The 18740-nt window shown below is 40.9% G+C and overlaps 1 protein-coding gene across 1 annotated transcript; it reads right to left on the bottom strand.

Annotated features, from left to right (window-relative positions):
* Nucleotides 1–7864: 7864 nt before the first annotated feature.
* Nucleotides 7865–13518, bottom strand: LOC100194711 (uncharacterized). Its single transcript, NM_001139759.1, is given in 7 exon segments — nucleotides 7865–8470; nucleotides 8589–8652; nucleotides 8746–8846; nucleotides 11605–11791; nucleotides 12059–12181; nucleotides 12489–12638; nucleotides 13389–13518. Coding segments are annotated over 3 exon segments (585 nt in total). The 5' UTR covers nucleotides 8769–8846; nucleotides 11605–11791; nucleotides 12059–12181; nucleotides 12489–12638; nucleotides 13389–13518; the 3' UTR covers nucleotides 7865–7972.
* Between the last annotated feature and the right edge of the window lie 5222 nt (nucleotides 13519–18740).

The raw sequence follows: 18740 nt of genomic DNA, 5'->3' as shown, positions 1-18740 counted from the left end.
TTTGCTGTGTGAGGTTTATTTGATTTAAAATAGGTTTTCGGAATGCTTAGGTGGTTACAAGTGCACTGATATAAGTAAGACACGTGACATCCCGGCTACTTTGAGAAAAAAACACTTTATATCGTTGTTGTCTCGAGATGGCTATGCACATTCATGGCATGAGGCTAGTAGCATAGCATCTTTCTCCATTAAATACAGGTGGTTGACGTCAACATAATGAGATGTATCTACCAATCCAAAGAAAGGATAGGCTGGAGCTAGACACCCCGCCGTGCCGCTTTGTGGACGAAGACTACTATTGTTAGGGCGGACAGACAAGTATCTTGTCAGTATATCCATACTCTTTTTTTTTTTTTTTACCCCTTTTTCTCCCCAATTGGTAGTAGTTACAGTCTTGTCTCATCGCTGCAACTCCCGTACGGACTCGGGAGAGGCGAAGGTCGAGAGCCGTGCGTCCTCCGAAACACAACCCAACCCAACCAACTGCTTCTTGATGCAATGCCCACTTAACCCGGAAGCCAGCCACACCAATGTGTCGGAGGAAACACTACACCTGGTAACCCGTGTCAGCGTGCACTGCGCCCGGCCCACCACAGGAGTCGCTAGTGCACGATGGGTTGAATCCCTCCCGGCCAAACCCTCCCCTAACCCAGACGACGCTGGGCCAATTGTGTGCCGCCCCATGGATCTCCTGGTCGCGGCCGGCTGCGACAGAGCCTGGACTTGAACCCAGAATCTCTAGTGGCAAAGCTAGCAATGTGATGCAGTGCCTTAGACCACTGCGCCACTCGGGAGGCACCCTGTATATCCATAATCTTTGATGAGGAAGGGGAGGGCCTTACATTCAGGAAGTTGTGGGGACCAACCATAGAGATTAATAGGGGACACATTATTTGATTTGATTTATTAGGATCCCCATTAGCTGACACCAATGGCGACATCTAGTCTTACTGGGGTCCGGAACATAACGAAAAAGACATTACAGACAAAATACTTTACAATTTACATACATTAACATGTAGTCTGTCTGTCTGTCTGTGTGTGCGCGCGCATACATGTTAGTACATACACACAACAAGTAGGTTACATGGGGGAGAGGTGTTGTGCCGTGAGGTGTTGCTTTATTTGTTTTTTTAAACCAGGTTTTCTGTTCACTTGCACTATATAAGATGGAAGGGAGTTCCATGCACTCATGGCTCTGTATAATACTGTACGTTTTCTTGAATTTGTTCTGGACCTGGGACTGTGAAAAGACCCCTAGTGGCATGTCTGCTGGGATAAGTGTGTGTGTCAGTGCTGTGTGTAAGTTGACTATGCAAACAATTTGGAATTTACAACACGTGAATGTTTCTTATAAAAAAAAGAAGTGAAGCAGTAAGTATTTCCTTAACTCTTAACCAAGAGAGACTGGCATGCATAGTATTAATATTAGCCCTCTGATTACAATGAAGAGCAAGACGTGCTGCTCTGTTCTGGGCCAGCTGCAGCTTAACTAGGAATTTCTTTGCAGCACTCGGCCACACGACTGGACAATAATCAAGATAAGACTAAACTAGAGCATGCAGGACTTGCTTTGTGGAATGTGTTGTCAAAAAAGCAGAGCATCTCTTTATTACGGACAGACCTCTCCCCATCTTTGCAACCATTGAATCTATATGTTTTGACCATGACAGTTTACAATCTAAGGTAACATCCAAGTAATTTAGTCTCAACTTGTTCAACAGCCACACCATTCATTCCCAGATTCAGCTGAGGTCTAGAATGTAGGGAATGATTTCTACCAAATATAATGCTCTTAGTTTTAGAGATGTTCAGGACTAGTTTATCACTGGTCACCCATTCCAAAACAGACTGCAACTCTTTGTAAGGGTTGCAGTGACTTCATTAGCTGTGGTTGCTGATGTGCATAGGGTTGAATCATCAGCATACATGGACACATATGCTTTGTTAAATGCCAGTGGCAGGTCATTGGTAAAAATAGAAAGAGTAGAGGGCATAGACAGCTGTCCTGCGGTACACCACACTTTACATGTTTAACATTAGAGATGTTTCCATTAAAGAAAACCCTCTGAGTTATATTAGATTGTCATATTGTGGATTCAGAGCTGAGGTTGAAAAGCCATAACACATACAGTACCAAGTTTGGACACACCTACTCATTCCAGGGTTTTTCTTTATTTTCTACATTGATGAATAATAGTGAAGACATCAAAACTATGAAATAACACAAATGTAATCATGTAGTAACCAAAAAGGTGTTAAACAAATCAAAATATTTTGGGGGGGTTACTAAATGATTCCGTATGTGTTATTTCATAGTTTTGATGTCTTCATTATTATTCTACAAATTACAAAATAGTAAAAATCAAGAAAAACCCTTGAAGGAGTAGGTGTGTCCAAACTTTTGACTGGTAATGTACGTTTTCAAAATACAGTTTATGGTCAATAATATCAAAGGCTGTACTGAAATCTAACAGTACAGCTCCCACAATCTTCTTGTTATCACTTTCTTTCAACCAATCATCAGTCATTTGTGTCAGTGGAGTACATGTTGAGTGCCCTTCTCTATAAGCATGATGAAAGTCTGTTGTTAATTTGTTTACAAAGAAATAGCATTGTATTTGGTGAAACACAATATTTTCCAACAGTTTGCTAAGAGCTTGCAGCTAGCTGATTGGTCTGCTGTTAGAACCAGTAAAGGCCGCTTTACCACTCTTGGGTAGCGGAATGACTTTGGCTTCCCTCCAGGCCTGAGGACAAAGACTTTCCTCTAGGCTCAGATTAAAGATATGACATATAGGAGTGGCTATAGAGTCAGCTACTATCCTCAGTAGCTTCCTGTCTAAGTTGTCAATGCCAGGAGGTTTGTCATTATTGATCAAAACAATAATTTTTCCACCTCTCCCACACTAATTTTACCAAATTCTAACTTGCAATGCTTTTCTTTCATTATTAGTTTTTTTTATGCATTAATACGATGGCTCACGGTTCGTTGTCGGCATTTCCTGCTTAAGTTTTCCCACTTTGCCAATAAAGTAATCATTAAAATAATTGGCAACATCAAATGGTTTTGTGATGAATAAGCCATCTGATTTGATGAAAGATGGAGTTGAATTTGTCTTTGAGCCCATAATTTAATGTAAAGTATTCCAACGGATGTTTTCCATCATTCTTTATATCATTAATCTTGGATTCATAATACAGTTTCTTACATTTACATTTTAGTAAATGTAAGAGCGACTTACGGGAGTGAATGCATACATTTCATATATTTTTTTTCCTTCCCGTACTCGTCCTCCGTGGGAATCGAACCCACAACCCTGACGTTGCAAACACCATGCTCTACCAACTGAGCCACACGGGACCGTTCTTTTGTTGAGTTGAGTCACATAATTTCTCAATTTGCAGTAAGCCAGCCAGTCAAAGGCGCAGGCAGACTTATTAGCCACTCCTTTTGCACCATCTCTTTCAACCATACAGTTTTTTAATTCCTCATCAATCCATGGAGCCTTAACAGTTCTACCAGTCAGTTTCTTAACAGGTGCATGTTTATCAATAATTGGAAGAAGCAATTTCATAAATGCATCAAGTGCAGCATCTGGATGCTCCTTATTAATCACACCAGACCAACAAATATTTTAACATCATCCATATAAGAGTCACAGCAAAATCTGTGTACACTATTTTAAGCCCAATTTTTGGAACTTTGGCTTTCCTGGATATAGCCACTATATTGTGATCACTGCATCCAATGGGTATGGATACAGCTTTACAACAAAGTTCTACAGTGTTAGTACAAATGTACTGTAATGTACTGTAGCTCAGTTGGTAGAGCATGGTGTTTGCAACACCAGGGTTGTGGGTTCGATTCCCATGGGGGGCCAGCACAGAAAAAAATGTATGAAATTGTATGAAATGTATGCATTCACTACTGTAAGTCGCTCTGGATAAGAGCGTCTGCTAAAAAGACTAAAAAAAAATGTAAAATGTAATATATGTGGATGATCTTGTTCCTGTAGTGTTTGTAAACACCCTGGTAGGCTGATTAATAACCTGAACCAGATTACAGGCACTGGTTAATTAAAGTGAGAAACTTCCTCTTGAGGGGACAGCTTGATGAAACCAGTCAATATTCAGGTCCCTGAGAAAGTAGACCTGCTTACATCACATCAAGCATTTCACACATATTATTTAGATACAGACTGTTAGCACTTGGTGGCCTATAGCAACACCCCAAAAGAAAAGGCTTTAGATGTGCCAGGTGAACCTGCAACCACAACACTTCAATAACACTTGACATAAGATTTTCTCTAAGCATTACTGGGATATGGCTCTGAATATATATAGCAACACCTCCCCCATAAGCATTCCTGTCTCTTCTATAGATGTTATATCCTTGCATTGCTACTGTTGTATCATAAAATTGATTATCTAAGAAATGGCTAATATGAATGTTATCTGATGTTATTGATTTCATTAACCTTATTTCTAAGGCTACATATATTAGTACGGGATATTTTCAGCCCTTTCCTGGGTAGTGTTACATTTGGATATGTAACACCCATTTTCCTAACCAGGGAGAAGTCTGGTTGATAGTGGTCTGGGATCTAACTAAAATGAAATAACCCCATGTGTGTTCTCATGCTGCCTTGGCAGCAGCTAATAGGGATCCATAATAAATACAAATACAAATTCCCTATTCAAATACCCTTAGTTTAACCTGACCCATTATCAGACACACAGAAACAAAATGCACACAGCAAAATGTCTCATTTCAGAAATGATATTAAGTTTGGAAAAGCAACACCTCTCTCAGTAAATAGACATATTCATAAATCGTATAAGATATTCAATTGCAGGTAAACATAAACCAGTCAGTATGGCACCAAGTCAACCAATAGACTTAAAACCATATCACTGTCATTCACCATACATGTAAAAACATTCACATTCAGTAACAGTCAAACGGTTGCAACCTTTAAAAAACGGGTACCCCTTAACTATCAGAGCTCTGTAATGTAATAACTTTTACTACGTTGGAGGCCTGTGCTTCTTGTTTGTGTGTGTGGCTTCTGGAGCAGGAGTCCCAATGCAGGTGAGAGTGGTCCGTATTCAGTGCAGTGGTGAGAAACAGAGGGATCGCTTTTCTAATTAGCCAGATGACGTTTCTTCACGAGGCTCAGAGGAAACCCTAGTATTTCCTGGAATCTAGGGTCGCTATCTGAGCTCACACTAAACTACTTTGACACACGGTACTCACTATACAAATGTCTCTGCCCCACGGCTATTGTCATTTGTTCCGTTCACTTCCCCTACTATCCCTTTGATTGGCCAAGGCAGCAACAGGGATTACCTCTGGGTTACCGATATGGCCGTTTCAACATGGACATTGCCATTGAGGGCTTCCACAATTTTAAAGTAGCCAACTGGGTAGGGTTTCCTATAAGTTGGGAGCAATCAGCCACTGCAGAATAAGAAAAAGTACTACTTTAAAATGGAGATAGCCTCAATGGCACTGCCCATGCTGTCACAGTCCCTATAATGGCACAGATACAAAGATGAGTCCTCTATCAAACCCTCTCCTCTTTTCCCTATTTCAGCATTTCTTCATATCAAATTAATGCAGAGAACAGTTTGAAGTGTGAATGGGCATCTGACCCTGTGGAAAAGCTGGTCCCCCTGGAGCACAAGGTTGTAGGTTCATATAAATTCATCAACAAAAGATATGTCCTCTCTCTGTCAACTGCGTTTATTTTCAGCAAACTTAACATGTGTAAATATTTGTATGAACATAACAAGATTCAACAACTGAGACATAAGTTGAACAAGTTCCACAGACATGTGACTAACAGAAATGTAATAATGTGTCCCTGAACAAAGGGAGGGTCATAATCAAAAATAACAGTCAGTATCTGGTGTGGCCACCAGCTGCATTAAGTACTACAGTGCATCTCCTCCTCATGGATGGCACCAGATTTGCCAGTTCTTGCTGTGAGATGTTACCTCACTCTTCCACCAAGGCACCTGTAAGTTCCCGGACATTTCTGGGGGGAATGGCCCTAGCCCTCACCCTCCGATCCAACAGGTCCCAGACATGCTCAATGGGATTGAGATCCGGGCTCTTCGCTGGCCATGGCAGAACACTGACATTCCTGTCTCGCAGGAAATCACACACAGAACGAGCAGTATAGCTGGTGGCATTGTCATGCTGGAGGGTCATGTCAGGATGAGCCTGCAGGAAGGTTACCACATGAGGGAGGAGGATGTCTTCCCTGTAACGCACAGCGTTGAGAAAATTGCCTGCAATGACAACAAGCTCAGTCCAATGATGCTGTGACACACCGCCCCAGACCATGACGGACCCTCCACCTCCAAATCGATCCCACTCCAGAGTACAGGCCTCGGTGTAACGCTCATTCCTTCGACGATAAACGAGAATCCGACCATTACCCCTGGTGAGACAAAACCGCGACATGTCAGTGAAGAGCACTTTTTGCCAGTCCTGTCTGGTCCAACGACGGTGGGTTTGTGCCCATAGGCAACATTGTTGCCAGTGATGTCTGATGAGGACCTGCCTTACAACAGGCCTACAAGCACTCAGTCCAGCCTCTCTCAGCCTATTGTGGACAGTCTGAGCACTGATGGAGGGAAGAAGAAGATCTATGAAGTTATTTGGATTTTTACAAATTATCTTTGAAAGACAGGGTCATGAAAAGGGGACGTTTCTTTTTTTGCTGAGTTTACAAGCTGGGCAGTGTGGTGGTATTCACGCTACAAAATGGTTATGAATACCTGGGGTCTCCTCTCCTGAGTACAGCAGAGGTTACGGTGGAAAATCCCTGAAAAACGTAGACCATTAAAGCGCTCTTTAAGAACAGTGTCAACTTTTTTCCGGGGACTTATCCCCATAACCACTGCTGGTTAGTGTTCAGGCACCACAGGGGGGAACTCGATCATTTATGGCACCCTTCCGGCCAACATCACCCCTTTCTGGCCATCTTATGTTAGGCAGCCACTCCCAGTGGCCTTGATTCACTCTGTGGCAGTCCTCAGTGTTAAGGCAACCCTGCTCCAGAGCCAGGGCTGGGTTCAACTTTATAATCCCTTGCTTAGGGGGGAGATCCTTATGCCAGAGCCACTGACTCCTTCACATCCATTATACTTATTTTCTTAAATTTGACATTGTTAAATATACACTAGAAAACAGGAAATGGGGGTTTGAACCCATAACCTCATGGATTGAAGGAACATACTCAACTGCACAGCCATATTTTAAAGGTTGGCAATTTACTACCATCTGCAGTTATGGAATGTTCCCTCACAAGTCTATCCTGGTGACCTGGATGGAATTATGTGATCTTTCCTTAAGCCATAGGAAGTCCCACCCAGGTGACTACTTCAAAATGGTGAAAGTCCTCAGTGGTGCTACACATGCTAAAACAGGCTTTTGGGCACTAGAATTCTCAAATCTCTAGGAGCACTCAAAGCAAAGCAAAACAAATTAGAATTGAACAAATAACCTCTTTTGCAACTCTCAAAGTCAAACATACAAAGAGAAGTGCGAACACATGGCAGCTCTGGGGTTAAAGTGGATTTCACGTCTTCCTATTTTTTCCCTCTCATTTAAAATAATAAAATGATGAGGTGCAACATGTCATCTTGTAGAGTGACTTTGAAGTATCCATTCTGAGGCCTTAAGGAAATTCATATTCTATGTAATATAAAAATGAGTGTTAGACTTTTCCCACTGAGGCAACCTATTGCAATCAGCAGGGGGTGAGACAGACGACTTGCACTTAACTCATCAGATTCATTCAACTCTAGATGTGACAAGAGAAAGGTATGGCGGGAGGAGAGCAAAGCGCAAAATTGTAACATTTTATTTACAAAGTAGTTTGGTCATACAGGAAGTAAAAATGTAGCTACAACCTTGATTTGTGCAACAGGCGGCCACAAAATCATAGCTCGCTCATCACACAGCTGCTATAGCAATAATTTTATATGGGGGGGGATAAGGAACAGAAAATAAAACAACAAAAGAAGAGGGGGAAGAAATAATAAACCCAACAACATAAAATATAAATTCAGAGTTCATCCAACAAAATATTAAAAGCACAGACCCAAAACTAGATACCAGTCCCAAAGTCCTCACACAGGTATACATAAAGGGGGCGTTGACAGTGAAATTGTGGAATGCGGAGTGGTGCGCTGCTTGAGAACCTTGGGAATGGCTCTCGGTTCCATCGGGAGCAGGCAGCTCCACTCGGACCACCCATCCGGTACAGTCTTTCCCCACACGGGGACTCAAAGCTAGGGGAGAGACGTGGCGTAGGCAGGGTGTAAGGGTGGAGAGGGAAGGGGTTGGTAACTTGACAGGCTCTTGTTTTTTGCTCTTAATCGTCGTCCTCATCATCATCGTCATCTTCATCATCGGGTTCTCGCTTTCTCTTCTCGCCTTTGACAGCCTCAACTTCTAGGGGAAATGAGAAAGAGTTATTACACTGTACTTAGTAAAGTATCCGAAAGGTATACTTTTTAACATGAGTTTCGGACATGAGCTTGTGACAAAAAGTATGACAATGACATACCCTCTTCATCCTCATCATCATCATCCTCATCTTCAACTTCACCATCAATGCCAAGGTCTTCCTCCTGGAGAGAAGGGACAGAGCAGATCAGAATCAACAATATTCCCCCTGTTGATCTTTTAAACTATTCAGTCAAACAAACCAAAAAGGGGTTTACCTCTTCATCGCCGCTGACCTCATCTTCCTCCTCTCCTTCTACTCCCTCTTCATCGTCATCATCCTCCTCATCAAAGTCTTCCTCCTCTCCCTCCTCATCTTCTAAAAAATAAAATAAATACATCACATTTCAATTCAGAGCAAGTGAATCATTTATCTGAGCAAACCAAAAACCTTTCAATATAGAAATTCAAACAATACGTTAGAACCATTTAGATATAATAAATTGGAAGGTTGTGCAGGACTATGGTAGATGAAGGAATAAATCAGAGTATTTATCTGGTCAATGTCAGTGTATTATGGCGGTTTGCAACAGTGTGTTATGTGAAAATGCGATCATATTATAAATTGTATTTTAATGTTTAACTTCACTAGGGCAGGGGGCAGCATTCGGAATTTTGGATGAAAAACGTGCCCAAAGTAAACTGCCTGCTACTCAGGCCAAGAAGCTAGGATGTGCATATAGATAGAAAACACTCTAAAGTTTCCAAAACTGTTAAAATAATGTCTGAGTATAACAGAACTGATATAGCAGGCGAAAACCTGAGGAAAATCCATCCAGGAAGTACTATTATTTTGAAAGGCTGTTTTTCCCCATTGAAAGCCTATCCACCATACAAAGACTTAGGACCCAGTTCACAATCTCGATGGCTTCTTCTACATGTGGCCAGTCTTTAGGCATCGTTTCAGGCTTTTACTCTGAAAAATGAGGGAGATACAGCACTTTCAATGAGTGGACAGTGGAAATTTCCAGACAAGAGTCCAGCGTGCGATCGGGAGCGCGCCTTTGTTTCTCCTTTTCTATTGACAAAGCTTTTGTCCGGTTGACATATTGATTATTTATGACAAACAACCTGAGGATTGATTTTAAACATCGTTTGACATGTTTCTACGAACTTTTATTGTACTTTTTGATTTTTCGTCTGTCTGTTGTGACCGCGCTTTGTTCCAATGGATTGCTGAACAAAACGGAGGTTTTTGGACTTAAAGAGGGACATTATTGAACAAAACGAACATTTGTGTAACATGGAGTCTTCGGAGTGCAACCATATGAAGATCAAAGGTAAGTAATACATTTTAATCGCTATTTCTGACTTTTGTTACTCCTCTTCTTGGCTGCTAACTGTTTGTAATGATTTGTCTGCTGGGCGCTGTTCTCAGATTATCGCATGGTTTGCTTTCGCCTTAAAGCCTTTTTGAAATCTGACACAGCGGTTGGATTAACAAGAAGTTTATCTTTAAGCTGGTGTATAACATTTGTATCTTTTATGCATGTTTATTATGAGAATTTCTGTTTTGTTGAGTTTCACGCTCTGCAATTTCACCGGATGTTGTTTGAGTTAGTGGATTACAGAACAAAAACCGCGCTAACAAAACTGAGATTTTTGGATATAAACATGGACTTTATCGAACAAAACAAACATTTATTGAGTAAATGGGAGTCTTGTGAGTGCAAACATATGAAGATCAAAGGTAAGTGATTAATTTTATCACTATTTCTGACTTGTGTAACTCCTCTACTTGGCTTGTTACTGTTTGTAATGATTTGTCTGCTGTTCTCAGATAATCGCATGGTATGCTTTCGCCGTAAAGCCTTTTTGAAATCTGACACCGTGGTTGGATTAACAATAAGTTTCTTTAAACCCATGTATAACACTTGTATGATTCACACATTTTTATAATGAGTATTTCTGTTTTTGAATTTGGCGCTCTGCAATTTCACTGGATGTTGGCTAGGTCTAACGTGTTCCACTAAGGCAGTTATTTATCTTATAACTTGTCCCTGTGGTAAAAATTATGTGGGTAAAACAAAGCGTGAATTAAAAGTACGTATCTCAGAGCACCGTAGCACCATTAGGTGCAAAAACTTGACTTACCCAGTTTGGAAGCAAACCATTCGATTTCGTCTCTGCGTTATATTGGCATCGAACATGTCACCCTCCCAAGGACAGGGGGTGACCTTGATAATTTATTGTTAAAACGAGAGGCTGCCTGGATCTTTAATTTAAAGACCCTTGCTCCCTTCGGTCTCAACATAGACTTTGATCTGAAGCCATTCTTGTGATTATTGTGATTTTGCCATTGTAATTGTTTGTTAGATACATTTTAGACTACAAATGCTATGATCGTATGCTATCCATTTGCTTGTCTTTTTGTATGTTCTTTGTATGCCATTTTTTTAAATATTTGAGTTAACCAATGATATTAGGCCATACTTGGCCATGATTACAAACACCTGTGTGTCTCTTGACACTATATAAATGACTCATCTCGCAGTGTTTGTGATGATACCCTGATGAAGACAGCTTCGCTGTCGAAACGTTGGTTATTACATTTTTGCATCTGAGCTCTTAGAGTGTGCGGCTTTCCTTTATTTTCTAGTGTTCTACTCCGCTAGCCAGCACCTCGCCTTTATAGGTGTGCGTTTCTTTTTTCTAGATTGGCCAGGTCTAGCGTCCCACACCCCGAGTGAGGTTAAGGACTCTTGGTAGATTAGTCCAACTGAGGACTAAAAGAGATCCTAATAAAAATCTAATCACATCCATTTCAGTTATCACACACACACGCTGACAAACCGTACAAATACACAATAAAATTCCCTTGCATGACAAAACACCCACGATGTACTATTATGGATTCTAATATATAGTAATATATGCCATTTAGCAGATGCTTTTATTCAAAGCGGCTTAGTCACGCAAGCATACATTATGTATGGGTGATCCCGGGAATCGAACCTACTATCCTGACATTGCAAGCGTCATGGTCTACCAACTGAGCTACAGAAGACCCCCATTCAACTCACATCTGCACTTCCTCATATTCCCTCAAAACACACACAAAAAAAATGGATGCCCACCCTCATCATCGTCATCGTCCACACCGTCGACCTCTCCGTCCGAGTCGGATGCCTCTCGGTCCTCCACGTCGTACCCGTCCAGGTAGGTAAGCTGAGGGAGCAGCTTGAACACACTCTCCCTGTAGTCGTTCAGGTTGGTCACCTCACAGTTGAACAGGTCCAGAGACTTCAGGCTATCCAGCTTTTTCTGTGGGAGCAAATGGGTGTAGGGTAATTAGGGGGTGAAAAAACACTGGCTGAGTAAATCTCTAATTCGATTTTAGAGCACACCTTTTGCCCATATAGGCTAGCAAACTAATTTTGACCAGAGCCACATAGGGAAACAAATCAGAAATGAGTGTAAAACAAATCTGCCTGCCAACTATACGAGGAATAGTGCCATTTGAAGCATAGCCTGAGACAATGAGATGGTGTCGCACTGTATTGTGCTCTACCGGGAGTTTGGTGTACCTACCAAAGGTTCCAACGTGCTGATGTCTTTCAGTTTGTTCCCGCTTAGATTTAGATGTGTGAGGTTGGGGAGTTTCTCTGCTAGCACGTCAAGGCCACCAGAGATTCTGTTGTCACTGAGTTCCAACTGCAACATAATGTGAAGATATACAGTCACTTCTGTCAACAACAACAAAAAAACTCCCAAGCAAGTAACAGTCTTTCAGAAAAGAATGACTATGCCCTAAATGGAACCCTATTCCTTACATAACAGTGCACTACTTTTGACAAGGGCCCTCAATAGTGCACTATATAGGGAATAGGTTGCCATTAGGGATGCATCCAATGGCTCTTTCTATACTCCCCCAGGCAGAACTTAATGTCTTTTTTTAAAGGAGTCAACCTTTTTTTAAAATATATACTGCAACTATAAGTAACTTTTTTTTTTTAATTACCTTTTTGAGTTTCCCAAGTTTGGGAAGGTTGGAGACTGAGATTAGGCCAACGTTTATCAAACTGAGGAATTCCAGATTGACGAATTCTGCTGTGAGACCTTCAATTTTCCCTTCATTTGATCTGCAGTTATCCAGGACAAGTTCTCGTACCTATAGAAATGTGTAAAATTGTAATCCAAAGAAAAGCATATGTATGCATTGTTTACAGATGCACTACAAACACTAAAATTGAGAATGCACACATATTATAAAAAGCTTTATTTTACGCATATATGCAAAAACGGTGGGAAAATCTGTTTAGAATGGTCACATGTTGGCAACAGCAACTTGCGGCATCAATACAACAACAAAAAACTACGATTGAATCTAAACTTCATGATTGAAAAAGGTCAATACACAAAATATGGACCTCAATGACAGGAGTGGTTGTTATTTTGACGTTTTCCTGATTTATGTATGAATACTTGCAACCTTTCAATTCCTCACTACAAAACCTCATCGTTTAAAAAGTTAACGTGAGGGACAGTCGTTACGCAACCAAAAACTCGATAAAAGGGTTGAAGTTAACGCTGAACGTCAAATATCATGATTTGCACATTGGCAAAGTGAAACATTGATGCAAAGTGAAACATTGATAAGGCTGTCTAGTGGAGCCATCAATAAAGGTATTTGGTTGCATGATGTTTTATGTCGAGGCACCGCGGTTGTTTCTTTAAACCAGCTGCCACGAGGAAGAACCGCACAATACAGTTCTACCTTCAATTGCCCGCTGTTCAGTCACTAATGACACAAGCAATGCTTTTTGTTAGCAAGCTCGCTACAGGCTAGCCATTGCCCTTTTAAGCGCTGCCGTGGAGTTGAGGACCTGCAAGAGAAGCCTGACTGCCCGCCATTACCTACCCTACAGCAATGGAAAGGACTGCGAATATACCCTGTAAAGATGTTTTATTATTTTCAAATCGAATTTATTGGGGAAATGGATCGCCTAGCCGTCGAGCGAACGACAGATATGACAGTTTGTTACATATCACCGTTTCGTAAACAACGTCGAAGGAAATATTCATAACGGAAATTAGTCAAACAAAGATGGAGCCTCCTTTCTCCAGAGCTTCAAAGACGGCAGAATGACAACATGGCGATTCCTGAGATACAGTATGCAGAGTTCTCTAAACTCTCCGGAGATGGATGACTGTTTACATGCAGTAATTACGTAAAATCACCCCTTAAAATTAACTTTCAATGTAGAATACTTTTATCAATGTTTGCATGAAAACCAGAGAGCGTCAACGTCGAGTTTTAGCAGCCCACGCACCGAACGCAGTTTCCTCTGTCTCGTGCCATTCAGGCAGGCTATTGCACGAGCCGACGACCAACACGTTATTATTGTCGGTAGCCTAAGCATTAGACATTTTAAATTACTAACATACAAAATACCGAATCTGAACGTGAAGGTTAGCCAGTTTCAATAAGTATTTCGTTTGCTTTCGTGGTAGTTGTGGGGAATAATATGGCGGGAACAAAACATTTGCTGACCGCTGCGAATTAGTAACATTGTAACAAATCAGCTTTAATTTGCGGGAAATTACATTTGGTGTATGAATCTCAAATCGAACAATGTAATATTTGACGAAATGCGAGGGTAGGCAAGTAACCTTAGATCATCGGCGACATTGTAGCTGGCTAATTCCCTCAACTTCAGTTGATTCTTAGCAAGTAAAGTAATATAAAAACGTTATATTGCTAGCTAGCGAAAAGGGGGTGTAATAGTAGCAGTTGTAGCCTACAAGATGTGGATGACTCGTGAGAACAAACGTTAATGACTAATTTTGTTTGTTTGCTTGCTAGCTAACTAACTAACGTGTCCCTACCCAATTCGTGGAAAATGTCGAAAAGAAGGCACCCGTGATCTCATGAATGATATGAAAAGTAGGGGCATGGTGTAAACTTAATTTTGGATTATTGTTGTGGTTATAAGTGCATTGTAATAAAGGGCGCCCCATTTTAGAATTTATGCTAGCAACAAACATGGCTACCAAGGTCTATATAAAATAAACCATTCCGTCAATGTCTAACGCATCGTGGAAAAACACGTCTCATACAACACAGATGTAGAAGTTAACAAATAATTGCTACAACGTTGTTGCATTCGAACCGTGTGTGTGTGCGCAACATCTACCCAGTGACTGTGAAACTGTTAACAGAAAGAAAAAAAATCATCGCCTTTCGAAAGTAACGATTGAATATATTGTCTTGTTCTCTCTCACGCCCCAACGGGGACAGTGTAATGTAGCTTGTTACAGTTGAAGTATTTTCGGCTCTATTAATAAATGAGAAACATTAAGCCCATGTGGTCACCATTAGCTACACAGGTCACTTGGAAAGCAAAAAAAGTAGCAAGCTAGCCAGAAAACTAAAGGTTTGGTTTAAAAGGCACGACTTACATCAGATGGTGTCCTGTTTCTTAGTTCCAAGTGGATCCTCTTTTTCATGTCCATCTCGCCCTAAGAAAGTGAACTTTTCTCTTGGGTGTCGGTGTAATTTATATTCAGTCCAAAGGCAGAGAGATGCCCTAATGGAGGAAGAATATGGGACTGTATAATGAACTGAGCCAAACGCCAAGTTACCCGCGGAGAGGAGAAACCATGGAGGGAAACGGGACTAAAACAAAATATATATACTCAATAGCGCCATCTCTGGTCATAAATGCCCACTGCCGTTAAACAGGCAATGCAGTCACAAAACATGACGCTGCCATGAAACAACTGGGGTGCGATTTATTTCTGGGGGAAAAGTGATGTTCAAACAAATGTTTTTTTGTTAGTCTTTTTATTTGATTATTTTTATAAAAATAACCAGTTTAACATTCTGTAATTCAGAGATTATTTGAAACATATTTATTAAATCAATTGATTACATAATCAGAAATCATTGCTAAAGAAAAAAACAAATGAAATCAGGACTATTATTTACTTTATTCAAACACCTACAGCGGAGATGTTTGAGGCCCCCTCCCAGCCTTGACCCCACTCTTCCAGGGGGTCTCAGGGGGATTTGGGATATGCAAAAAGTACATTTCCATTTCACACATGTATAATACACACTGGTACATGTGTGAAGCAGGACAAACCCAAGCAACCACCTAATTATTGTATTATTTAAAGGGCCTTATTTTGAAATGAATTAATAAGATACCTGTTGACAAGGCAGCGGCAAATGAATTTCATAGCATTCTTTGTTTATCAGTACATTTCAACGTAAACACATTACATTGTTGTCCTAATGTACTCAATAAACATTACACCCTATTTAATGTGTGGACACATTTCATTTACCAATAATCAGCATCAAGCAATATGACGATGCCCGATAATCTCATTCAATTTTCCCTTTATTTAGAACCGGTAGGTAGAGTGCGTTTATTTGGTTTACAGTGAAGGGAGCATTGTATATGCACACCGTGATGGGGTACTTCTCCCTTACACTTCCTGCATAGAGACGCCAGATCCCTGAAGCAGAAGAACACACCAGTGTGCCTCCCGCTACCACCAAAGAGCACCTTCTCTCTCTATCAGAACAAGAAACTCTTACACCTATGACCAATTATGAACCAGCAACAAATTACCTTAGTAAAAATTGATATTCATCAACAAGCCAATTTATGTATTTAAATGTTTTATTTTTCAATGAAAGAGTCTCTTGCATCTCTGGATGCATCTTTTCAAAAGCCTTTCGTAGGATCTAGTCAGGTCACCAATGTGTGTCCTATTCAAGACTAACGGTACCTATACAACTACTATGCTTGAGATAGCTATGTGTTTCTATTTTGGCATGGATTTTAATTCATATGGTGGTAACATTTGTAAAATTGTAATCACAGCTTCTAAATCACAATATGTAAAACATGAAAACAGCAGTTTTGTATCTTGGATATGAATGTAACTTTCTTAGAATCAATGTTCTAAAATAAATTCCATTACAGGCCCTACTGTACTATGCTGTACATTTCAACGATGTTTTGAAAATGGTAATCGGTAATAGAAAGTATTTACCAGGAGAGGGCACTGCAATGTCTATTTGTACAGCCTCCTCAAACTCATGAGGTTATCATGCATTATGGGTGTGTGTGGGGGACTTCTCTCCTCTGACTGTATCTGCTTATCTAATCGATTGCTTAGAAATATGTGCAAGCCTTTAAAGGGGCAATCAGCAGTGGAAACAATAACAGTGTTTTCGCAGAAAGCTGAGGGAGGGGGATACAGAAATGTAACCACTCTCAATTCATAGACAGAGGTATGGATGCAAGGACTGACCAGCCATGAAATCAAAATTATAGTTTTAACCATGTTTTGAGGCTACTTTGTTTACAAACATTGGAGTAAAAAAAGCTTATATTTTGGGTTCCGATGGGGTATGACAGTTGAACTAAGCTTATGAGGCATTTATAAATTATATTCTTCAAGAATCAATGGGTACATATTAATTTATACATCAAAAAATGGATGTAGCAAGTGCAGATTGCCCCTTAAAGAGATAGAAGGGGGTACATTATTGTGAACCGGCTGAGTATATATCTACGGAAGTGTTAGTTGCTTTGATTTTGACAGCAGGATCCCAGCAAACTGATTCTCCTCAACACGCATTTTTCAAGGTAGTTTTGTGTATGTGTGTGTGTGTCCTCATTTGTTGCTCATTGAGTTATTATTTTGGTAACCTACTATTGCTTTGCAAATTGTTCTGCATAAGTGTCATTGTCAAACTCCCCTCCAAAGCTGTAGATGAAAATAGAGGAGGTGTCACATATCTGGTAGTCCATAGATTATTTGTAGGGCAGTACTCTTTGTGGCCTTGCATTGGAAGTTGCTAGTCTCCCAGAATGAACTGTTTAGGCTATGGTTTACTTAGTATTTTCAATGGCTAACAAAGTACTTGGCCGTCTACTAAGTTGATGTAAAATTATTGTTTGAGAAAAATTCTATTTGACACAAAATTCCAAAGCCAGAAACTAGGCTAAGTACAGTAATCAAGTATAGGGCCTCTTAGTAGCACTGTGCCTGACTGAAGACTGGTAGGCAGTTGAGTCTTATTTGCTCTTAGTGAAGCAGCGGCTTCCAGAGAGGCTCACTGGCTCAGACACAGCAGGCTGAGGCTTCAATGTGCAGGGAGAAGATTGAGAACACGCCCAGAAAATGAGCAGCTCCCTTGCGATGAGATAAGATGGTTATGCCCCCACTCTACTGTAGAAGACCCTGAGGCACGGGGTAGGGGTGCTACTTTTGCCGCCTGATTCAAAAACAAAACATGCCGGTATTTCAAGGTTTTGTGGCTATGTTCTTCCTTTGTGAGAAAGAAAAAACAGCCATACATTTTTTTTTTTTGTTAGACTAGATAGTATTCAGTGAATGGATTGGAGGACATTGTGTTAACTTCCCAACTTATAGGAATGTATACTGTGGTTTCAGTGAATCTGGTATATAGGATACATTTTCTCCGCACTGTAGTTCTCGAAATAGAAAAATACATGGCCTAAGGTATGTAGACTATGTATTCAGTGTTTGACTTGGGCAGGAGCTCCCCAGAGCTGAGTATCGGCACCTCAAATGTTCTACTGCTTGAGCTCCTGTTCCTCTTAAAGAATATTAGCTCAAAAGTATTGTGGAACTCCTGCACCTAAATATAACAGTACCGTCACCCAAAGTGAGTACCAGCGGCACCTTTTTCAGTCCAAGTCAAACACTATGTATGTAGGGCCGGTGTGGAGCCTTCCGGAATGTGTGCATGTCTATGGCTATACCCTTCTAACGAGCTGCACACAGTCTATCCCAGAAGCGTTGACTCACAGCTAGAAGGGCCTACCGACACTGTCTGCCTCAGTCCCTCTGGGCTTTATTTTCTCTTGTTGAACCCTACTGTGCTCCTTCTCATATCACTGACTGGATATTGCATAACATCAAGGGAGAAATTGCCTGAATTCAGTCATTCTCTCTCCTGAGCACCTGTGACACATTCCGCACCTTTTATTTATACTGTGCTGCTAGCTATTCTCAGACACACACATCTGTATAGGTAGCCCCATGACAACTCTCTCTCTCTCTCGCACACACACACACACACACACACACACACACACACACACGGCCTGCTTTTTTATGCCCGTTTTGTGCCAACTCCTCCACCTTTACAAATATGATAAGAGCTCTTCCATGGCTATGGTAATGGTTAACCCGATAATGATTTTTGGGGGGGCGGGACTTG

This window comes from Salmo salar, chromosome 04, assembly GCF_965601325.2.
Source record: "Salmo salar chromosome 04, fSalSal1, whole genome shotgun sequence".
NCBI lineage: Eukaryota > Metazoa > Chordata > Actinopteri > Salmoniformes > Salmonidae > Salmo > Salmo salar.
Note: the sequence above shows the minus strand (reverse complement) of the source record. Positions and strands in the feature narration are given on the sequence as shown.